Source organism: Hypomesus nipponensis, chromosome 10 (assembly GCF_054491055.1).
Source record: "Hypomesus nipponensis isolate SF chromosome 10, ASM5449105v1, whole genome shotgun sequence".
NCBI classification, from domain to species: Eukaryota; Metazoa; Chordata; class Actinopteri; order Osmeriformes; family Osmeridae; genus Hypomesus; species Hypomesus nipponensis.
In genome coordinates this window covers 8,052,251-8,076,380 of record NC_140370.1, presented here as the reverse complement: position 1 = coordinate 8,076,380, position 24,130 = coordinate 8,052,251, and the positions used below count along the sequence as shown (strand labels likewise).

At 46.0% G+C, this 24,130-nt stretch overlaps 3 protein-coding genes across 3 annotated transcripts; 1 reads left to right on the top strand and 2 right to left on the bottom strand.

Annotated features, from left to right (window-relative positions):
• Positions 1 to 214: 214 nt before the first annotated feature.
• copa (COPI coat complex subunit alpha) lies at positions 215 to 11,348 on the bottom strand. The gene is made up of 29 exons (XM_084707530.1): positions 11,147 to 11,348; positions 10,656 to 10,769; positions 10,487 to 10,560; positions 10,277 to 10,357; positions 10,059 to 10,135; positions 9,713 to 9,822; positions 7,907 to 8,016; positions 7,702 to 7,801; positions 7,341 to 7,559; positions 6,887 to 7,037; positions 6,713 to 6,779; positions 6,558 to 6,633; positions 6,373 to 6,455; positions 5,986 to 6,211; positions 5,427 to 5,565; positions 5,007 to 5,169; positions 4,762 to 4,908; positions 4,328 to 4,517; positions 4,126 to 4,221; positions 3,849 to 3,937; positions 3,535 to 3,658; positions 3,215 to 3,304; positions 2,920 to 3,023; positions 2,620 to 2,766; positions 2,103 to 2,426; positions 1,770 to 1,880; positions 1,471 to 1,632; positions 1,193 to 1,387; positions 215 to 610 (listed from the first exon to the last, which is right to left on the bottom strand). The coding sequence occupies exons 1-29, from the start codon at positions 11,184 to 11,186 to the stop codon at positions 551 to 553; spliced, it is 3,669 nt and encodes a 1,222-aa protein (XP_084563656.1). The 5' UTR covers positions 11,187 to 11,348; the 3' UTR covers positions 215 to 550.
• A 341-nt stretch (positions 11,349 to 11,689) lies between these two features.
• pex19 (peroxisomal biogenesis factor 19) lies at positions 11,690 to 17,165 on the bottom strand. The gene is made up of 8 exons (XM_084708531.1): positions 16,165 to 17,165; positions 15,332 to 15,420; positions 14,670 to 14,832; positions 14,460 to 14,545; positions 14,196 to 14,369; positions 13,729 to 13,896; positions 13,587 to 13,631; positions 11,690 to 13,448 (listed from the first exon to the last, which is right to left on the bottom strand). Exons 1-8 carry the CDS (start codon positions 16,226 to 16,228, stop codon positions 13,362 to 13,364), a joined length of 876 nt encoding a protein of 291 aa, XP_084564657.1. The 5' UTR covers positions 16,229 to 17,165; the 3' UTR covers positions 11,690 to 13,361.
• Positions 17,166 to 18,703: 1,538 nt separating this feature from the next.
• myadmb (myeloid associated differentiation marker b) lies at positions 18,704 to 24,007 on the top strand. The gene is made up of 2 exons (XM_084706656.1): positions 18,704 to 18,899; positions 21,527 to 24,007. The coding sequence occupies exon 2, from the start codon at positions 21,645 to 21,647 to the stop codon at positions 22,524 to 22,526; it is 882 nt and encodes a 293-aa protein (XP_084562782.1). The 5' UTR covers positions 18,704 to 18,899; positions 21,527 to 21,644; the 3' UTR covers positions 22,527 to 24,007.
• Positions 24,008 to 24,130: the final 123 nt, after the last annotated feature.

Here is a 24,130-nt window from a genome sequence, read left to right as displayed (position 1 = left end):
TACTCAACGTGCATTTCCCTTTTGTGTGTGTGTGTGTGTGTGTATGACAATATTTCTCAACCCAATAAACACTAGTGTGTGAAGATTTAATGTGGTGATTATTATGAGCCAGACAATCACTGTATAACTAATAAAAGAATACAGGAATTAAGTTACTAACTACAGTACAAAACCAATAATACTCCTGATATAAAATGAAAACAATGACTAACAGTTCATTTGTGTTTATTTTAATCTTTAGCAGGTTACAGAGCAGCCCTGCTCATTTAACATTATTCATTTGATGGTGTATACAGGACAGAAAGATAGGTCAAGGGTTCTACTGACACCAAGAATGCAACTTGCATGAGCACAGTAACGTCACTTAACAAGGAAACATTTCTGAAAGAGGGCAAGAATAAGCACAAGGCCAAACAGTTGGAAGTATGAAAACATGAAACATTAAGAAATAAAAATGTCCCATAGATATGAATCATATAGTATCTATAGTAATAGAATAGGGTGTGGGGGTGTTTTGCACAATGGATTCTATGTTCTTCCCCCTTCGTCTCTAACGAAACTGCAGGGGGCTGACACGCAGACCAATCACATCTTTGCCGATCTCCGTCACCTAGAAAAACAAAACAACAAATGTCATTAGCCAAAAGTCCCAATTATGGTATTTCATGTTATGAATCATTTGGAAGTAAGAACGGTTGAGGCAGAGCAATAGCACAGCGTGATGTCGGTCTCGCCTGTTATTACAGTTTCTTATATACTATTTTTATAATTAGACCAATACGCTGTTCTTATTGGTCCAGAAAAGTTCTCAGAAATCTGACTTCTGAAAGTTCGCAGGGATCTGCAAACGGTTTTACGGACCTAGCAACAAGCGGTTGCCTTGGAGATATAGCGATTAACGTTGACAACATGGTGTCTGCTCCAGATTCCTTGTGTTTGATTTGGGAGTTTCCCACGTATTGTTGTAGTATATAAGAAACCAAATATGGACTTTGGACAGGTATGCAAACGTTTTGTCGCTTCGATTTGTCAAAACGTTTGCCGACCGAGACCGTTTTAACAAATCTCTGCTTACAAAGGCGTTTGCAGACCTGTCGAAAAGTCCACATTTGCAGTATGACTACTCTTGTATTCCCATCGATGATAACGCTTGTCACAATGCAACGTGATGCGTTTGTGCATCTCCACTGACCTGTGTGACCCTGCAGACCTGTCCCTTGTATGTGGGGCAGTAGCAGGCTCCCGACAGGGGGCACTTCTCCACTGGTCGCCCGCGGTACAGGGGAGTGTAGGAGGCGGCGCACAGGTCAAAGGGATTATGGGGGTCGTAGTTCAGCTGATGGGCATCTGTGAGGGTCTTCTCGCAGGCAGACAAAATCTTGCGAGTCTAAAGGAGAGGCGGGTGAGAAGTTAGATATAGAAGAGATCTGATGAGAACTTTAAAAAAATGTGGCGCGCGAGCACACATACCTGCTGTGCCACTTCTGGTTTGGGCCCGAGCTCCAGCAAGCGGCGGGCAAAGCCGGCTGCTGTCTTGAAGTTCCGCAGTTTGAAGAACAGGTTGAGGGCTGTACGAAGGACTAGGACCATGTGGACTGGCTGGAGACTGCAGTGGGTGAAGTAAGCTGCCATCTGTAGAAAAACAAAGGTCATTTTAAATGGAGATGACTAGGGAGAGGATCATGGAATGTGAGGAGTATAAGGGCATAAGCAAGGATATAAAGAGGGAGGGCGATGGCACAGATGAGGAATTGACTGTTTTGAGGTACCTCGCACAGCCTCTTCTGCTGGTCCAATGTGTCTTTGGGCAGCTTCTTCCTGTCGGTTTCCATGGTGAGGCCGACGATGTACTCTCTGCAGATGGTGATCAGCTGCTGAGCCTGGGAAAGACGGTGAGCTTTTAGTCCAACCATCAACACTGTCAACGTACCATCTACCTTTCCATTACAGGGGTTCGAAAGTGAAAAAAAAGAAAATAAAAATAAAAAAATAACGCTGGTTCTCTCTCAGTCTTTCCTTTCATTCCAGTGGGAACATGGGGGGGGGGCCTTCAGTAAAGTCCTCTCATCGACGAAGAAACAGAACAAACAAGGCTGCCTCACCTCTGCAATCTCCTGCTTGTTGTCCACCACCAGCAGGGGCACGGAGAGCAGGATGGCGCGGAAGCGCTCCACGGCATCCTCGAAGCGGCCGGCTGTGGTGAGCTGGTAGCACTGCTGCAGGCGGGCGATGAGGTCGGCCAGGCGTAGGCCCACGGCGGGCACGCCCTGCTTGGCGCCGCAGTCCTTCCAGTTCCTCTGGGGGTTGCCGCGGAGGCAGGGCAGCGAGGGCAGGCCCAGGTAGCAGGTGCGTCCGCGGGACAGGGTCTGCATGAACAGAGACTTGTAGGGCGCAAACTGGACCACGCCCACCTGGTCGTGCAACAGCTGTGGAGGGAGGTAAAGACAGTTCAGTTTGTGTGGGTCAGTTTGTGTGTCTGTTACTGTTTAGGAGTCTAAACACATACAGTAGGAGTGTATGTGTTCAGGTGTAAGCATATAAAGAATGTCATTGTTTACATCTATGGAAGTTCAAATGACAAATGATGACATATTTGTGTGTGTGTGTGTTTGTCCTCACCCTCATTGCAGTCTCGAAAGAGCCGGCCAGTACATGGTCTACAGGCAGCTGGGAGTTGTTGCACCACATCTGGGTGGGGCTCATCCCCTTAGTGGGCGGGACAAAGAAACCGTCCTCAGCCCCGCCTCCTGCTCCGGCCGGCAACTCCTAGTGGTGGAGAGGCGAGGACATGTGACTGACTGACAGATACTGTGTACATCAATGAGCAGAAAGATGGACGTCCCATACACACACTCACACCTGACAAGACCAGGGTTAGGCAGCCCTGAGCATGAGAACAGCTGATGTTGAGTTTCTCACCAGCTCTGGGGGCAGGTCCAGATCCTCCTCCACCTCCCAGCCACCTCCCTCATCCTTCGCCACACCGTCATCACCTAGTCCCTCTGGGGCATCCATGAAGCCATCTGAGGTACAGAAAGGAGGGTCGAGAGAGTGCGAGAGTGACATAGAAAATAAAAGGAGAGAGGGACATAAATGTTAGGGACACATCGTAAGTAAAAGTGTGGTCAAAAAAAATTATTAATAAAAACATTTAAAAAGAATGTTCAGTCGATGAGTTTGGTTAATGTTGCTACAGATGGGAAGCCTCCCTCACCTTCATCCAGCTGCAGCTCTGCATCCTCCCCCCAGCCCTCCTCCCCAGGGGCCTCCATGTCCATGTCTGCAGCCATCTGACCTGCCTTGCCTACACACACACACACACACACACACAATATGATCCCTCTCAAATACACACAGACACACAGAAGGCTGCATGGTCCTGGACATCATTAAATCAAGTTTTTCTAATTCAGTGTCTGCACAGAAATGACAGTCAATGTCAATTTGACACCTTGCAAGAAACAAAAGGCCCATTAGCCAATCCCAGTACCTGTGCTGTGGAACAGAGAGGGGGCAGAGTGTGGAAGGACTCACCCTTGGCTGCTATAGCTCCCTCAAAGAAGCCCTTGGACACAGTGAGCAGAGGCCAGTTGGTGTCCAGGGGGTTGATGGGAGGGGGGGGCTGCAGCAGCTGGGCCTTGGGGTCAACCTCTGGAACCTGGGGGTTCAAATGGGAGGGGCTTGATTCTATTGAATATACTCAATGTACATTTCCCAGTTGCGTGTGTGTGTGTGTGTGTGTACGACAGTATTTCTCAACCTAATAACCCCCTAACCCAATTCTCAGATTTCCATGTGTGATTCCGAGCCCATTTGTCAGATGAGTGTGTGCCTTGATCATGACTTACTGTCTCCTTCTCAGGGTCAAAGGTCTCCTTCAGGGCCTCGGCCTCCTCGTCCATGCCGTGAGTGGCAGCCGTCAGGTAGGCCAGGGATTCTACACACACACACACACACAATACAGCCACTGTTACAGGCAACCATGAGAAATCTTCCACATTAACAAAGGCGAGAGGGAGAGCCAGGCTGAGGGTGAGCCAGGTAGGGAGGCTGTAAAAGGGGAGGTAGGGATGCATAAGAGAGTTATAAACAGGTGGGAGGAGACCAGGAGAAGGGGGAACTCACTCTGTCCACAGTTCTTGAGGATGCGGACCCGCTCGCTGACGTCCCCGAGGTACAGGGCCCCCTGGTAGTGACCGCTCATGTCCTTCCTGATCTCCGCTACGCCGGAGGGAAACACGAGAAGAGCTTAGCACACTGACACACTCGCGTACGTACACGACCAGCCCCAAACACACACACACACACACACGTCTCCCAGTCTCACCGATCTTCATCATCTTGCGCAGCTTGGCCAGGTTGCCGGTGATGAGGTAGAGGAAGGTGAGCTTGTCGAAGTTCTTGGTCCTCTGATAGCACATCTCCACCACCTGGTGGTGCCCCTGGAGGAGGGCCGCCTCGCCCAGGCGCTCCCAGCAGCCGCGCTCGTCCAGGGCCTTCGCTGCCTCCAGCGCCACCTGCAGACACGGAGGATGACTCGTTTACGCATGTTCACTGGGTATTTTCTATTCCTACTACATTTTAAAGACTTGACTTTCAGACTGGGTAGGATAAACTAAGAATATATACTGTATAGAGATAGTATATTCTATAGTAAGCCTTCAATCAAGCTATTATTTTTTATAGGCCTGCTGTCCTTACTGTTTACTGTGGTGCCTTAAGGAATAGGGTTCCATAACAGTTTTGGAAGGTGTGGCTCACCTCAATGTTGCCGCACTCCAGAGCCAGGCTGAAGCGGGTCTTCTCGTCCTTGACAAAGTGCAGCGCCACCTCGGGGTAGCCCTTCTTCTGCAGGTAGGCAATGATGGACTGGCCCACCAGCTTGGCGTTACGCACCATGTGGAGCACCTGGGGAGGGCCGTGACAGGGCTCAGGTCAAGAGGCACTCGGCAACCTTCCCTCCCCCCCCCCCCCCCCTCCCCTCTCTCTCTCTCATACACACACACCTCCTCGTATTTGCGGTTGACCAGGGCCAGTTTGAAGCGGTACTCCGTGGGGTCGATGGTGAGGACGCGCGGCCGGCACTCCCGGTCCAGACAGTACACGCTGTTCCCCCGCACCCTGGTCACGTAGATGGGCAGGTCTAGGGTCCTGATGATCCCATGGTCACTATGGGGGGGAGAAGGGATGGAGAAAGTGAGTGAGTCAGCGAGCGAGAGTGAGTGAACGAGAGACAAAGAGAGTTAAGACCACAGGGGTTGTGGTGTAAATGATACGATCATAAGACCCTATTCTTCCAAACAGTGAATTGGATACACACACTTTATGGAGTGTACAAAACGACAAGCACATCGACTTAATGTGCTTTGTTCTGCATTCAGTGTAAAGAACAGACGGTATCTGGGAGGTGCGAGGAAGCTCTGTACCCGGAGGTGAGGGCGTATTTGATGTGGTTGGAGGTGGTGTAGATGAACACCCCGCTCTCGTCCCAGGCGCCGCTCTTCACCCGGATGTTCTCGTGGATGTTGCACAGGCTCTCCAGCTTGCGGTTGCAGATCATGATGGCTGCGCAGGGGACAGAGGAGAAAACACGTTCGACCGAAGCGGAGCAACCCCATGTTTTGTCACATTTGGCCTTTCAGATGCCGTGTGGAACTCAATTCAGGGGAGATGGAAACCCAATATGCCTGTCATTGAAATCAATACATTTAAGACTACCTTTAGACCCTGCAGACACCTTGTCTACTCGATGAATAAGATCGGTTACACTACGAGTATGTGAACAAACATAGAAAGCTGCCAAGCAAGGACATGTCGTAAGCCTGAGCCTTAAATGGGTATGACTCCTACGAGCCACAGAGCTTTAGAGAAGCCCAGCCTTCAAAAGCAAAACATGGGGAGAAAACGTAAGCACAGCTCGAGGGATAATATGCTGATATGAATAAGAGCGTTTTTGGTGTGTGTATGTGTGAGTAAGGTGCCTACCGTGTTTGGCCAACAGGGCCACGTGGCTGGTGTCGGCACTCCACACCACGTACTTGACCTTGGCGATCTTGACGGTGGCGAGCGAGCGCTTCTGCTGCACGTCGAAGAGCGTGACGCCGTCGGCGTCCCTCAGCAGCAGGGAGCCCGTGCCGGCGTAGAAGATCTCCTCGCAGCTGGGCACCTGCACCTTCTTCACGATCTCGTTCTTCAGGTTCTTGATGAGCAGCTGAACAGGGAGAGGGGCATGGGGAGAGACAGAGATACGAAATGGATGAAAATGCTTTCGCCGGTTTGTGGGGAATCTTCGCGACCCTTTTTTCTTGGGGTTTTCTTGGGATTGGGGGATCTTGGGAAACGGGCGGAATTCCACAAACCAGGAGCCCTCACCGAGTGCATGCGGTCCAGGACGGCGAAGCGGTTCCTGGCCACCCAGACGGCCGTCAGACCAGACGACCTCTTCCCCTCCGGAGCTGTGAGGAGATACAGAGTTCAGCAGGGTAGGAAGCATGACGCAGCGTGAGCACCTGCTCGGGCTCAGTCAGGCTGTGATGGAGGCGGGGGGGGACTGTTACCGTCGGGGATCTGGGCGTCGCTCTCTTTGGGGATGGAGTACAGGTCGTAGGTGCTGTTCTCCAGGTTGGTGGCTCTCTGGGACACAGCAAAAAGTCCATGTTAGCAGTGAGAAGCGGTGTGTGTGTGTGTGTTTCATAGAGGGAGTGCCACTCACCGTGCAGAGCAGGACCGCGTTCTCGGCAGGGTTGTAAGACATGCTGAACACTGGGAACTTGGACCCACTGCGAGAAATGACAGCATGACACAGTAAGTTACTATGTAATATGTGGAACAACAACGAACAAAGGGGACCGTTATGGTTATGGACCGCACACACACACACACACACCTGCGCAGCTGCATGACGGCGGTGTCCTTGCTGCTGTTGAAGTCCAGCTGGCGCAGGAAGCGGTCCTTGACGTAGTAGAGCATGTTGCCGTAGACGGCGTAGGCCGGGCGCTCGCGCTCCAACTTGAACACCAGCATGCCGCTGTCGTGACCTGGGGAGGACGAGGAGCCCACCGCTAACTCCCACCTGCTACTAATGCTAACGGCTAACTGCTGCTAATGGCTAACTGCTGCTAAGGAACGATCAATGTACACTGACATGATGAGCTACCGCTGCAAAGATTATCGCGCAAGTAATGGGACACAGTAACAACAGACTTGTATCGCCTGTGGGTTTGACCAACTGGATTGACAGCGCTCTCATCAGTGTGTGTGTGTGTGTGTGTGTGTGTGTGTGTGTATGCGCATTTCTACGCCATCTGTGTGTATACGTGTGCTCGAGTGTGTGGGGTTACCGGCGGCGAACAGGTTGAGGTTGGGGTGGGCCCCCAGCACCCAGAAGCGGTCGTGGTCCCTGCGGAAGGTCTGCACGCCCGTCCTCTTGGACATGTCCCACACGCGGATGCTCTTGTCCTCCGAGTTGGACAGGATGAGCTCCTGGCGCGGGTGGAAGACGGCGCAAGACACGTTGTTGTAGTGGCCGCGGCAAGTGTCCAGCTCCCACGCCTTGGACTCTGCAGCCAGGGAGGAGGGAGGAGAGAGGGGGAGATGAGGTGGGCTGTGACAACTTGGCCTGGTATCTCATGGTTCATAAAAAAATGAAAACGACGTCTCTCAACGGCAGGGGGGCTACTTCATTTCAAAGGTGTCACTGACCGTTCATCCTCCAGATTTTGACCTGTCGGTCGTCGGCACCAGAGACGATGAGGGGCATGGTGGGATGGAAGGCCGCCCAGTTGACCCCGCGGTCGTGACCCTGGAGAGGAAGGGAGAGAGCGCGAAAGTTTACAAGCCTCACAGAGTTGCCACATCTTCAAGCCCCCCCCTTTCGGTTGTCTGGACGCAGAACGCCGCGTCTTACCTCGAGGACGTGCTTGACGACTGCGTCGGACGCCCCAAACAGGTCGACGCCCGAGATGCCGCGCACCTCCGTCTCCACGGCGCCGGGGGACAAGTTCTTCTTCCTCAGACCTGGAACCAACATTCAGAGCACCGCGCACAAGTGGAGATCCAGATACATGTTACACAGGGACATGACCGCGTGCAGGGGAGGAGAGAGGACAGAACAGATACGTTAACACGTGTCACCTGAAATAAATGAAGGAAGAGGGAGGAAAAATGTGGCCTTTGTTCTTCGGAATAAAGAGAGACAGTATCTGTTGGTCTACTGAACACACACCAGAGAGAGAAACTCCAACGTAACCTGTGTTCTAATAGGTAACGCGCGGTTCAGACTCGAGGCTAGACGCCGTGATCACACCGACGCCCCACATCATTGATTAGGTTAGGAAATCCCCCAAACATGTGTACCGGAGACTCTTACAACACCTTCGAACTGGATTGCAGTTGTAAATCACGTAGCCCGAGACTAAGCCTCGAGTCGGAACACACGCACACAACAACAGACGAGAACACAGGCTGCGTCAGAGCCCCCTTGCCCTTGCAAATCAGGCGGTGGACAGACAGTACAACAGAATGAGGATGAGGCAGAATGCAATTAGGAACCCGTATGCAGGTGTGGATGTTTCCGGGGCGGGAGGTGGGGGGGGGGGAGGCATGGGGGTGGCCAGACGGACATGGGTGGGGTGGAGGATTTGGGTGGTGCACTGGTTGGCGCGGTGGGGGTAGGGGTGGTGGCTGGAGTTGTAAAGATGTGCTCTGATGGGGGAGTTGGATGGTCTGGAGGGTGAGTATGTTGTTGGAGAGTCAGTCCATGCTTGGGTTAGAGATACTGCTGCACCTGTGTTTACATAGCTAAGCCATGCCAACGAGTTAGACTGGCCTATTCTAATAACAGGATAATAAGGAATTGTACATTTTATCTTTACCATTAGCAACAATTAACATGCTGGTCATGGGGGCAATGTCAGGGAACACCAATGAGCAAGAGGCTTGGCGGTTGGTGAGTTTGTGATGAGTATATTGTTCAATGTTGAGTTAGTATTGGTCAGTTAGGAGTGGTTGATAACTGATATGAGTGGATCAGTGTCGTAGTCTCCTGTGCTGTCTGACGCCTTCATGCAGTCTATGGTCTTATTGCAGTACACTTCTCATGCACACCAAAAGGTGCAAACTATGAGGGGGATTTGACACCTCCCAAGCAATGAGCCATGCACATATGATTGCAATGCAACGGTCTCTTGACGCACATGCTAATGGTGAGAGTTCGGTGGAGAAGAGAGCCTATCAGATGCCATGGATTGAGCATGTGTGCATGTGTGGAAGGATGTGGAGACAGGATGTGAAAGTCTGTCAATTGGTTAAGGAAGAAAGAAAAACTCAAAGAAACACCTTAGATTGACAAGACAGAGTTGATGTTAACATGCAAAAGCACAAAAATGCCTCTCCTTCTTTTGAACCTAATATTGTCTATTGAACCCAATACCACTACAGTTGACAGAGGCTAGCATGGCTAGGTGCCTTGGTGATGTCATCCTATCAACTCTCGGGTCACCTGTATATCTGAACTGAGGAGGAGAGGCATTTTTGCTAAAGGCCCACAGAGTCATCCTCTACATAACAGAGGGGAGGGGCTTCAGGGCCATAGGTACTGTTCCTGCCCCTCCCTCTCCATACCACCTTGCCCCTCCCTCCCAGCACCCAAAAAACACACACCAAACCATCCCAACCTCCCGCTTCCCCTCGCCTATCCCCTCTCATCCCTCACCGGAGATATCCCACACGCGCACAGTCTGGTCCAGACTAGCAGACACCACCAGGTCCTCCGAGGGGTGGAACTGGGCACACATCACATAGTGGTTGTGGCCAGTCAGGACGCTGGATAGGGGAGAAAGAGAAACCAACTGAGTGAGAAATCCATTCAGTGTGATATAAAAACAGTCAAGTAGAAAGGTATGTACAGTATTTGAATCCATAATAATAATTTAATATTTGAAAGAGGGAGGGGCACGAGACTCTCCGCCCTGTGGCACTGCCCCCAGGGCAATTTAAACATGACCAAAACGTCAATTAAAAGGAAATATGCATCTTTGTAAGAGGCCTATTGGTCCTACCAGACACAGGTCCTAGACTGCCAGTTCCAGATGCGGATGGTCTGGTCATCCGAGGCACTCAGAATCCAGGGATACTCCTGGAGAGAGAGAGCGAGCTATTAGAGGTTCCATCCAGATTCTATACAAAGTACAGTGAGGGGTCAACTTGCACATGACATTTCAGCTCCAGGAGAGACCCTGGTATTGAAGTACTCATCTTTTAGAGTGTAAAAACTCACATGATGGAAGAAAGTGGTACGGATGTAATCCAGGTGTCCAAGGAGAGTGAACAGACAACGCCGTAACTTGTAGTTCCATACCTTGGAAGATTTGTGTTGTTTTACATGGATTGTTTTGTAAATGTGTGCATCACACTAGTCATCCGCTGAACCTCATTATCTTCCAGTTTCATGGCATTTATTAAAGAACGTAAGATGCATGCGTCTCACCTTAATTTTGTAGTCATCGCCTCCAGACACAAACAGAGGCTGCTGCTTGTGGAAGTCAATTCCTCTGACAGGGCCTTTATAATGCAAGCATGACAGTTACACACACTAACAATAAATATAAACATCGATGCAAACTCGTTTCAACTGTAAGTACTTGCCTATTACTTACCATCGTGCTCATCAAACTTGTCAATAAGGGTGCACATACGATAGTCCCATAACTGGATGACTCCATTGTGCAAACTTGCGAGGATCCAGGGCCTCTTTGGGTGGAAACTCAGTCCTATGTTACGGATGAAGACAGTTTACCTTACATGTGTACCATTAAAGCTAATCCAGTATGAATAAATTACGTTCGAACTAATTCAATCTGCACTGAATTCAAGACAGCTAACTTTGCTGGCAAGCGACTTTTGATTAACGTACTGGTGTAGCTGGATTAGCTAAGCCAGTTTAGCTAGTTAGTGCTAGTAGTGGTGCATTTCTTGTTAAGACAAAAATGTAAAACTGATTGCAGTCTTATCGCAGACGTTGACCACGGCAACATCCTGGAATTTTAAATGTAGCGTGTAATCACTTCAACAAGGATGTTCGTTGTTTTGGCTAGCCGGGACGCCAGAGAAAGCTAGCTAACAAGCTAAGGTAGGAGCGCTAGCTTACCTTTAACACGGGCCGACTTTGTTTCAAATTTGGTTAACATCTTGATCAGGTAATGTCCACTGAATCACTGTACAATAATTGTACTATTTGCGATACTAAACATGTAAAAACAAAAGTATGAACTCTTGGGAGCAGGTTAGCTTTATAACCCTCTGCCCATCCACCTAGCAAGCCACTTCTCCCGACAGCTTTTTCCTGACACGTCGACCTGTCTAGCTTCCGGTTTGGTCAATAAAGTTGATACAAACAGTGTGACGCAGAAAGCTCCACGGAGGCGCTTTTGATGGAGACTGAATTCTGGTTCAAGAGTTTCTAAATCTTCTTTCCAAAAATTGCTGAAACGAATATATGCCGTAAACATATATATAACTTTGGGTGCGGTAACTTTGCTTTCTCTGGCACTGTTTTAGTGCAGGAATGCAGCCTTTTTGGTGAATTACTCAGATCTAATGCAGTATAATGCACTGTTTTCGATAACCTATTAAATTGCCCTAACATCAAAACATGCCACCTCAAAACAGAAACGATTAAGAAAATGATCAATTTTTGTGTATGGTTAATTTATTTCCGAATATATTCCAGTTATTTACAAAGTCTGATCAAACAAGCCATGTGATTGGAAGGATGGTGCTTTAAAAAATGTAGTTGTGGACAGTTATGTTGATAAAACAGTATAGTTCCCTCTTGAATGGCCAGAATTTGCTGATTAACATCAATGCCTGTATCTAGAATTTCCAGTAGATGTCAACATTCAAACTCTACAAAGACACTCTTTATGAGTAGCTGGCTTATCAGCTCTAGGTTCTATTGCACTTTATGAAATATTTTAAACCAATGCCTGGAAAAGTAACTTTTTCACCAGTACAATATATTTCAATAGAAAAGTCAGGAAATAGCACCCAATTCAAATCACTACCTGAACACTCAAACTAAAGGGCATCTCCCCTGCAAACAGTCAGCATGTTGTGCCAGCTTTGTATAGAGTCCCACATCCAGAATGCCATTCTACAAATTCAGTCAGTTCAGCAAAACATTGTCCAAAACAGGGAGTACTACTCACAGTCATTCTAATCCTAGTCATCACTGTGGCCAAAGCAAAAGGCCAAGAGGAATTATGTTCTTTTCACATCACTTCAAAGCACGACTTGTTTTTTTTATTATAATGAGGTACTCCTCAAGTTTGTCTTCTTTCAATAATTCACAAATGTACACTGGTTTATAAACCATAAATATTCATCTATATGCAACTGAATCATAACACAATCAATCGAATTGGCAAATTGTTTAAATCTAAAATGTGTAAATCTAAAATATGTTGTTTTTGTATCACCTCAATGGAAAACCTGTTTGTTTATGGTTGGGTGATAACAGATTGAACCTGCCTCCCACACTGGTTCTTTGAAAAGAAAACAACCAGTATAATCGAGTTATACTCACTTCACAGTTGAAATACCAACCACCTATGCCACTGCAGTGATGTAGCTTGCTAAGAGATCGTTTTTGGAGGTGCTCACTTATTTACAAGTCAGAGGCCCCAAGATCAAACCCAAAAGAAGGTTTGTCTGGGTGGAAGCATAACCAACACATTGGCTGTAGTGTTGTGCATTCTTAAGTTGTCTGACAAGCAATGGAGTCATTGTTTAGCTTATGCCTTGTCCACAACAGCAACATAGCTAGTTAATACACACAGCTCTGGTAATTAACAATTTCTGCAAGATTTATAATGAACAATAGTGAATTCCCTCCAATTCTTCATAAAAATTACCAAGGCACTGTTTCAACCAATGGGGGGTTGGAAAAGCCACATCATGAGGCTAAACAATAGCTAAGATGAGCTAAGAATCTGGGGTAACACCCAACAGGGGGAATGCAAGTAAACATGCTGACCCAGGGATGACCTGAAGGAACTTCTGACAAACCAAAGCAAGTAAATTAAGGTCAGCTGTGCTGATCGGTGAGTTACAGACTTTCCAAGAGAGGATCGCATTGTTTCGATATGTCTCCCTTCACAATGCCTTTCATTTAGATACATCAGACAATTCAGAGACTTCTCAGGGGGTGGGGAGTGAGTGAGCGTGTGGTGGGGACACATGTACAGTCTTGTTGTCCTCCTTTTCCCCTCTGCCGTGGGGACGACAGTCTTCCTCCCGCATCGATCCCCCCTCCGTACACTTCCCCTATGTTCTGTGCATCCAAAGAAGTGGCTGTTCTGAGATCACATGATCGAGCACTGCTCCCCTGCCCCGGCCCCAGGGACCCCTGGGAGGTTAAGTGACTCCAGATCAAGGTTCAGGCCAGGTGGCTGAGGAAAGAAACCACAGTAAATAAAGGGGGAATGACCTCCACGGTTGCCACGGTCCCACTGATATAAAGAGAGAGAAAGGAATTAAGAGGGAGAGAGAGAGAGTATGAATGATATCACAAGCGTGCACAAGCTTACCGCGTCACCTGCCAGCTCTTTGGGAGGTTGTCCCAAGTCTTGTAACTGAGAAAATAAGATGCATTCATCTCAAATCCATCTATGTGCACCAACTACAAACAACAATTGGTGTCGCATGAATATGAAGCTCTTTTGTCCTCACCTGCTGCATGAGTTCCAGAATGCTCTCAAAGGTGCTTTCTCCATCCCCTCCGCCACCCTCCTTCTCAAACTGGCTACAAATCTCTCCCATGACCTTGGCCTGCTGCTCGTAGCGCTGATACTGGTCTGGGGGGAGGGACTGCCTGTTGCTGTCCAGCCACTCAGGATACTGTACGGGAATGAGAGACAATAACTTGACCAATAAGAAACAGAGACGTGAATGATAGGTAGGATGGGTATTAGAAATAAGTGTTGGATCTAGCTGACATTTGAGTTGTAGAAGAAGAAGATTATTTTAAGATAGCAATCCATAACAAGTAAGTTCCTGGCATCAAATACTAAAGCCAGTTAAAAAATGATTTGTGGGAAAATATCACATTTTCAGAAAACATATGACAAGGAAACAATATTTTCCTATGGTAAACAAAACATTCCTAGGTAGGGATGACTTAATCAAATTCCACACACCTTCTCGGTGATCTCTTTGAGAGATGGGTAGAGCACTTCCTTAGACAGAAGATTCTGCATGATGGACTGCATGATGGGCAATATGTTGCCATCTTCCCCTGCCCCCTCGCCGCCTTCCTCCAATCCCAGTCCTTCTAGAGTCTTAACAAGGTCGTCTCCAGCCAATCCTGCACTCTAAGAGTCAAAACAAGAGATTACAGATAAATATGATAGTACAGAGACATGTTGTACTTTCAATCTATTTCAATGTTTGATTTTAACCACCTGAAGGTTGTCTGCATTTTTGGCCAATCCGCTGAGGGTGTCTTTTAGACAGGAAGTAAATTCTTGTTGGGAGGCCACATCAGTGCCTGCTCAAAATGCAAACAAATTGACACCAATGGAGTAGAAATGTTGAAAAATATGAACTGACAGCAGTCAAGTGGTAAACACTGCACACGAATGAAGCACACGTAAAAATAGGATGGTTCTTACCCACTTTCCCTGCCGCCTCAGACAGTTTATGAAAATGTTGGAGCAGATCTGGTTCTTCCTGTGCTAGTTCGGCCATGGCTTTCTCCCACTCCTCCTTCGCCTGAGAGGCCATCTCTCCCTCAAACAGGGACTCGAAAAACTGACTGTCCTCCAGTAGGGGGGGCTACAGAAATGTACATTAACAGGTAAACAATGCATACTGTATTGTACAGGCATGTCAATTTTTTGGACTGGGAAATAAGAGGGACTTGACAAAGTAGTGCAGCCATGTGTAGTTGTGTACCACCAAAAGCACATTCAGAATGAAGTGATTTAAGGGAGTAAACAACACGTTCCCAACATTGAGCTCACAACAATGTGTGTTGTGGTCCAGTTTACAAGCAAGAAAGTTAGGCACCTATGCTAACAAGAATTTTTAGCTTTTCTTTGTCTTTGACTTTTTCCAAACAAAAAGGTGATTTGGGGGTTTTAAGTTGATTTATTGACATATTTTTTTTTCTTAAATCAGAGCTTCAGTCAAGAACTTTGAGTGTGCTTCTACTTCAGCTTCAGTAATAGCATGGACGTGCAATCTAAACAGGGGTCCAAGGAGGAGACAAGCTATCTCCTTGCACTGCTCTAGCATATAGGTTGTATTATGTTTATGCAAAACAATAGCTTACTTTATTTGCAGCACTCTTAGAAGATGGGGGTGCCTCAGCCTCTGGGGCTGGGGGTGCTGTGTTTGTCTTGTCAAAGTCATCGAGTGCACCTTTGATAATGAGATGACAAGAGGACATGAGCTCCAGAACAGATACACTGCTGTAGGCTAATAGATGAATATAATTCTGGGAAGGCTTGAACCAGGGAAAGAGTGAGCAAATAGGAAAAGTGTTAATCTAGTATTTCCAATGATCTAGCTAGCAATACCACCATGTTAAAGAGAAGCTGCTATCGCCAGGCACTAATGCAGCATGTCATGACATTGGCGGTGCAATACTGATGCATACATTTACAGCATGCAGGCTTAACATAAGGATATAGCCTGGTTTGCTGACTAGGTTACCCGAAATCATTGTCTGGCGTGACAAACAGACTGAGATTACCTATATTGTTCAGATGGTTAATCCATGGTGCTTCAGCCATTTTTCTATTTCATTCATTTCAAGGGCAGCGTGAGGCTTCACCCACATTTTGGATTGAATTTAGCTAGCGTTGGTATAGCATCTTAAATAGAACTATAAAATCCTAGCCATGTGTATGCATTGAATATGCACCATATTTAATCGTCAGAAAAAACTACTGCAGTGCATTCAAAGAATAAAGTGTGTTTGACAGGGCTCGTTAATGGTTAGCTTGCTGTACATCGACAAGCACTGAAAAGACGACTATGACCACATTGTTTAACTAAAAATCCACCAGCAAAAAAGATTCGTCCACTCTATAACAGCAATATTGGCTTTATGCCATATACTAGACAGGGGTTGACACGTAAATTACTAATATCAAACCTTACTGTCCAATAACTCGTCCAATTCGGAATCTTGTCCAGCGGACGGGTCTGCTGATCCTGACGCCATCTTGTTTTTTGAAAAGAAATTTTGCAGTCGCTATAAAATGACGTTGCAGTCCGCTTAACAATTGTAAAAGATCTATTTCTCGATGAAACTCGCGATGGGTGTCACTTCCAGAGACAGTGGGATCAAAACTATGGGATTTCGGGTATTGAACCCATGTAGGCATACGGTTGTAGTTTAATTGATTTCATTAAGTGATAGCGATAGACATTTCATTTAATAGGTTACTGTATGATCCACAATGTTTCAGCCATCTGCCTAGCTCCTCTCCTGTGTAGGCTGCATGCAATCTGCCCTTGAAACCACAGTGTGAACATTAAACATATTACCACCTGATCCTGTATACTGTAGGTCAGGTGTGTGCGGCTGCAACAAGAATGTACATAGGCCTATTCCCAACACAGACATCTCATCGACGTTTGTTCACAAAAGCAATAAAGCAAGTGTATTTGTCACATCAATTAACATCTAGCGTTGTAATCAAACCAACTCGCCATAAAGGAGTCTTTTTCTTTTATAAATTGGCTTTCTGACCTCAAGTGCAAACAAATTAACACTACAGGCCTTTGTCAGGATTAGGCTGTAGACATGTATCAAATCACAGTCTAAAAAAAGTTAGGCTATAGCCTAACCCTAGGTATATATACCCCCCGCGCAGAAGTCTGTCAGATACAATATGCCAACCAACTGCATTTAAACTAAAAACATTTATATCTAGGCTACAGTAGATTCAATCTGCTGCTCAGTCTCAAAATGCATTATTCAATTAAAGAATGTTTTTTAACAACAAAAAAATTGTCTGGGTTTTTAACACGATCGCTATATTATTTCCCATACAAGCAGCAGCGAACTATAGGCTAATTATTAAGAAGGTTTCCTGCGTCATGTTTTCTTTCTCCTAATCCATTTGAGTCCTTAGCTAAACTTCGCGTTTTGGGGCGATTGAGTGGAAACGCGAGTCATATGATGTCATGATCATGTTGCCATGGACTTCAACCACACAGTCAGAAAACAAGACGTTTCTATGAAACTGCGGTTGTATCTTAGCAACATCAATACAAATAATAGGTATTGTAAGTCTACGTCTTATAGTAAGTTTAGGTAGATAAGAATATTTTGCAAAATTAAATCAATCATCTAAAGAAGTCATGCATTTCACTCACCTTTACTACACGAGCCTATTAGGCTCTAAACCCATTTATCCCTTATATATCTAGGGGTCAGATGGCTGAGCTGTTAGGGAGTCGGTCTATTTATCAGGTTGTTGGTTCGATTCCCGGCCTGGATAAATGACGTTGTGTCCTTGGGTAAGGCACTTCACCCTACTTGCCTCATGGAGAAGGTCCCTGTAATTACTGTAAGTCGGTCTGGATAAGTCTAAACTTTTCTCCAGCATGGGTTTGATTGATAGCTACTGTAGTGGTTTCACAATATAAACGAAGGAAGAGGCCCGCCCCGCCCAAGTGGATTGGCGGAATGATTGAAACAAAATTGGCTGGAGGGTAGAGGCTGCTTCAAAATAGGACATTCACAGGTGGCCTAGCCTACCGTAGCCTACTGCTAGGTTGGTAAATAACTCTCAGAAAACCTCATGCTTTGATGCAATTTATAGGCTACCCTTCTAAACATCACTTGGCTTTCAGTAGATAGAAAAACATGGAGGAACACTTACGGAACCCAGCTTCTGGGTCTTTTTCTTGCAAAGCCAATAAAATGGGCCATTATCCTAGGCTATCTGCTTTTATCCAAATCGCTTGTCCTTACTGTGTGACACTAATGTGACCCTACGTTTTAAGTAAGATCTGGGGAGTTAGGTAGGCTAGACATTTTGTGAAGGGGTACCAGAGGTGGTTCAGGTAGAGGAGCAATCTGGGGCATTGAAGGCTGGTCAGTGGTGGGAGCAACTGCTGGGAAGTCAAGTTCTAGCTCCGTTTCCTACTGTTGTCAGGGCTGAGATTTACCATGGGGTCTCCTCCTGGGGCAGAAATAACCCACCGTTTAAAAAAAAATGTTGCCTAGCCTATCACAAGGACTGTCTAGATTATCTCATCTCAAGGAAACCAAAAAACAGAAGTGCTCTGAGTTATTTCCTTTGTCCATTTAGTTTTGTGGCCTATTTTAGTGGCCTATTGGTTAATGTTAAAACTGCAAAAATGCACTCAATTATCATACTCCCATGCTATTCAGTAGGCTATGTCCGTTAGGCCTATTGGGTAAGCCTGCAGACAAAAATGCTGGGATGACCTACCTGTTGCATTCCGATAGGAACCTAATGATGTGTGGCGTAGTAGGTTATCCAAAACAAGATGCATTTAAAGAACTGCCTGCAACAGTGCGAACTACAGTTTCATAAGGTTACCCACAAAAATAAATTAAATTTAAGGTCCTAGTCAAATGTAAACAACACATCCCATTTCCTTCTCACCAACGATTTAACAACTCATTTCTCGTCGATCACCACTAAGAGGAGTAAATAGAGGACTCGCACTGAAAAGATGTGGATAAACGATGAAGACATTCGCTACCTAATTTGGTATATGGGCGGGGATCATGGGTGGAGGGCTTTGCCTAGGCTACCATGCCTGTAGTAGTCCGGACCAGGATCTAGTCTACTCTTGTCAGGAACCATTGGAGAGCCGAAGAGAACAGAGGATACCAGTTAAATAAAAGAAAGGTAAGCTCATTCGCATCCAGGCTATACGAATCGGATAGAGGCACCCTGCACGTGAGATCGCCCCATGATTTAACTTATTTTTCCTTACAATGCTTGTTGTAACTTGTTGCAAGTTGCCATCTGCATGGCAGCAAGCAGTATTTAAAAGAACCGAAAAACGTATTTATAAAACTGGGACTGTAACACTATACTTGAGTTAGGCTAAATGGACAAGAACATGTTTATTACTTTCAGCTGTTGACTGTAGATAATTGAGGACATTTAGGAAAAACGTAATACGGAAAAAGTAGTAACTTGCATACCCTATTATAATATGTTTTTGTTTGCTATCAGTTATGTTTTCAAAAGGCAGTGTAAGTGCGTGCAGGGCGCGGTGCATCTCCGGGGCACACCCACCTGGATGAATGAAGAATCAGAATAACGGTTCAGTTGACTTTAGGGGGAACTTTCTTATAGCTAAATATAGACTTAATAAGAATAAGATTAAATATTCAACATACAATGTGAGCCTAGTAATATTTCAGAAAATGTACAGGAATGCTATTGTTCCTTAAATTCATAATTCTTAGAAGACGTTTTAGAAATACAAATAAATAAACTGAAAGAACACCTATTAATACTGCACCTATACACAATGGCTTTGGGTGTAAATACCAATCCAGAGTTATTAGGAACAGTATTGAAAAACTGTTTAAATTGTGTTAATTGTACACTACTCTGCTCCACCCATCTCTCTATTTTATCGTGGGATTGCCTACAAGGATTGTTTACTGACAGAGCCTGTCTTGTGTCTGTGCCCATGGCCGTCTAAGTGGATTATGGGTGAAATTGAGTTACTCATGTTGTGTCATGACAACCAATGTGCATGACCTCGTGCCTGAGTCCTGTCCTAATCCTTAAGCGTATCTGTGTTCTCAGTGTGTATGGACGTGTATATGTCTGTGCCTGTGTGTGTAGGTGCAAAAAGGGAACTGCTTAGCAGTACGTTGATGTAGTATCCTGTTTTCTCCCCTGTTCAGGCAACGTGTGAACCTATTTTAAGCCCATTTCAAAGGGAAGTCCCCCCCTGTTTCTGGGAGAACGTAATGTTTTCCATGCTGCACTCTGAATGCTAGCTTTTCCATACAAGGTTTATGGTCCAATTGATTTTTCAGCCCATTTTCCTGACGTGATTCCATAAGCACAGTGTACGTAATGACCAGAAAGGTGAAATATTTTTCCATTACGTATAATTGTATATTAGTTTGTTTAAAGTGATTTACTTGGGACATCATTAGTTTAATTTTTTTATTTGCTTTTCTTTTTACTTTTAGAGTTAATTTCAAGCTTAAAGAAAGTGAGGGAGAGTTTCAGAGGGAGAAAAACAGAAGCTGAAGAGAGAGATTGTTTGTAGTGGAGTGAGAGAGAGATGGAGAGGCAGTAAAAGAAAGTTAGGAAACAGAGGAATAGACTTGGACAATTTCACTACGTTCACAGCAAGGCAGCTGTGGTCTGCCAGACATCTGGAACGGATCAGTCATTTGGAAAGTGTTACAAGAGAGAGAAAGAAAAAGTGAGAAAGGGAGAAATGAGCAATAGAGGGAAAAGTAGAGAAAACGAAGGAGGGGCAGTGGACAGTGACTCACTGCTCTGCTATTCTCCTCCATCATTGTGTTTAAAGTATGTGTCCTTCTGAGGTCAGAGGGAAAGGGCTTCCCCCATATTTCTCTCTCTGCCCTCTTTTTTTCTTTTTCCTTCCTTTTTCCCTCCCTGACGGTCACGCTCTTAGTCTTTCTCCTCTGTCTCTTACCAAGTTTCTCTGTTTCCCTCCCTCTCTCGTCTCTGGTCATCTTTCTCTCCTTTTACTTTCCCCTTCCCTTCCCTTCCCACATCTCCGCCCCTTATGGCAGTCCTGATGATTAATTTGGCTAATGTAAATAGGCGTGCACTCAGAATGTTTATATCAGTCAATGTAAACTGGTTACACGGACACTACCAATTGTGGAGAGTGTGGGGGAGCATTGGGAGTGTGTGTTTGAGAGTGTGTGTTTTTGTGAGTGTGTTTCGTGTGTGAATGTGTGCTTGTTCATGTCAGAATGCATACGTGTGTTTGTGAATACATCCCTTTGTGTGTGTGTGTGTGTGTGTGTGGATGGAGTGGGGACGGAATTTTCTCTGCCCCCAGCTGATGTGATTGTGTGTGGATGAGACTTCTGCAAGGCTGACGACAGACACACTGTGGGGTTGAGTGCTGGTCTTGGAACTGTGCCTGTCTAAAAAGAGGCTGTGCTTATTCAAGAATGTCTGCATGGGTGTGCTATTATCTCCAGACCAGACAAGACCAAAAATGCCTCTGTTGAGAACGCTCTCTTAAATAAAGTATTTACACACAAACTGTGTGCTAATAATATGATCTCCCGTAACATTAAAGCCCATGCTTTTCAACAAAAGACAGCACTTTTTCATGCATGCTATTGTGGCCCTGTGCATTTTCTGTCATTTCTTCAGGATATACACGCTGAAGCGAAAACTGTTGACCTCATGTGGACAAAATGAGTACTCTATGTCATCGTGTTCATGTGGATCAGGGCGTATGCACACTGGCAATTTTTACTGACCATACCCCAATGTTGTTTTTGTCACCCTAGATCCATCTGCTTCAGATAAGAGCCTGCAGCATTGGACCATAGCAGATCCAGAGAAAAATCAAGTGATTTCACTGCAATTAAACTTTTCCCCAAAGTCCGGAGTCCTCTACATTCCATCATGCCGTTGGTAATAGTCCACTCCAACCCCTTGTTTTGGCTGCGTATGGCGGCAATGGCCTTCTCCTGCGTGGCGTTCGCGGTGGCCGTCCACGGCGCCTACCTTAGCCATGGCACGGGGGACTGGTGCATCTTCTGCTGGGCCTTCAGCTTTGCTGGCTCCCTGGTCATCCTCCTGGTGGAGCTGTTTGGCCTGCAGACGCGCGCCCCCGTCTCCTGGAAGAACTTCCCCATCACCTTTGCCTGCTACGCCGCCCTCCTCTGCCTCTCCGCCTCCATCATCTTCCCCCTCTACTTCCTGAAGGGGGAGTCGCGGAGCAGCGAGATCCGCGACTACCGCATCGTGGCCACCGTCTTCTCCTGCCTGGCCACCGTGGCCTACATGAGTGAGGTCAGCGTCAGCAAGGCGCGGCCGGGCGAGGTCGCCGGCTACATGGCCACCGCGCCGGGCCTGCTCAAGGTGTGCGAGACCTTCGTGGCCTGCATCATCTTCGTCTTCATCAGTGACCCCGTGGGCTACGACCAGCACGAGGCGCTCAAGTACTGCCTGGCCGTCTACTGCATCTGCTTCATCCTGTCGGCGGCCATCATCGTGCTGTGCATCTGCGAGTGTACCGGTTGCCTGCCCTTCCCCTTCGCCCGCTTCTTGTCGGCGTACGCCCTTGTGGCTGTCCTCCTGTACTTCTCAGCCACTATCATTTGGCCCATCTTCAAGTTTGACAGGAGGCACGGGGGCACATCAAGACCCCCAGGCTGCAGCTCCTATGTGGGACTTTGCACCTGGGACAAGGTGATGGCTGTGTCCGTTCTGACCGCAGTTAACCTGATCCTATATGTGGCAGACCTGATCTACTCAGCTAGGCTTGTCTTTGTCAGCGTCTAAGGGAGGGGAGGAAGAGGGATGGAGAGACGGGATGAAAGAGAGAGAGAGCTGGGGATTGATGTATGAGGATAGGAGAGAAAGGGGACAAGGGTTGAAGTGCAGTATGAGAAAGTATTAGTTCAAGAAGGAGATATAAATGGCTTACTGTGCTTTGCTTCATGTAGCTGTCATTGTCCCACCAATAGCCATTCTAATATTTGTTGAGCAGTACTTCCATATTATTTGGGAGTTTCCAAAGTTGTATTATCTAACGTACATAAGGACATCATCCTACAGGCCAAACAAGCTGTCAGTGCAAAATGTTTGTGTTTGATAAAGCACTGGCCTAAGAAAACAATTACAATATTTGTATGTGCTTGTGTGCATATCTGTTACGGTTTCCCCACAGAGACAGCTGGAAAGAATTAAAAGAAAATTCAAACTGAAGATCCAGGCCAAAGAGAAAGAGCTACTGGAGCTCACTACTTCCACATAATTTGGGAGTTTCCAAAGTTGTTTTATCTAACGTACATAAGGACATCCTATAGGCCAAACAAGCTGACAATGACTATACTATCACATAATTTAGGCCAAAACATTTTAAGATCTGACAATTAACTCACATATATCTGAAAGATTGACACAGGGGTTTTACTGATTAGTTCATGGAAGCCTCGAGGAGCAGGTGAAGGTGTTAAACAGTTAATATAATAATTCATTGGCATGTTAGTTGTAATTGGTTGAAATATGAATGAAAAACACAATGTAGACAGATACAATTATTTGTGTGCAGCTCCAATTTTTTCAAGACTTGAAGTTGTATTTGATGTATTTGAATACATGTAAAAATGAACATTAGCCTAGTTTTTGCATATACTATTTGACATGTTCCCACAGACTACAGTATTAAACATATAGATATGTAATCAAATGTAATGTATTCATTTTGGAGACACTTTTATAAAAGCAACACACAAGCAGATTTGAACCTGTGACCTCTAGATCTACAGTCAAATGCTGTACCCTCAACTAGATACTGTCTCTATAGAAAGTATGTTTTTAAAAACAAGCATTTACTGTAAAACAAGGTAACTTGTAAAACATCCACTGTATAATGCACACTTATTGTTTGAACTATGTACATGATTGACTATCAATTCTCTGTGCGGTGCTGTCACCAATAACAGAATTTGAAGGCAGACATTTCTATTGAAAATATAAAAAATATGTTTTTAATGCGAAACAGTGGTTTGTACTGCTGTAACTGTTTACTGGTCTCATGGTGGAGGTCGTCCTTCATTATATCAGGTCTAAAAGAGAGAACTACAATGATCTGGTTCTCTCTACCTCCCAGCTCTTTATCACTGCTTGTCATCATGTTTTTGTTATTCTGCTGTGTCTGTGCATACCAAAAAAAGTGTTATCAAAAATATATAACCAGTGTTAAAAGTCTATGTTTCAATAAAACACATGTGACAGGACCTGCTGGCATGTATGGGAGATATGCTTGTGTCTTTGATATGAACAAACCGTAAACACCAAAATAAGGCATCCCTTGTGGTTCCACTGCACAAGCTTGCGCAGGTGAACACACACACACACACACTAACCACAGTGGACAGTCT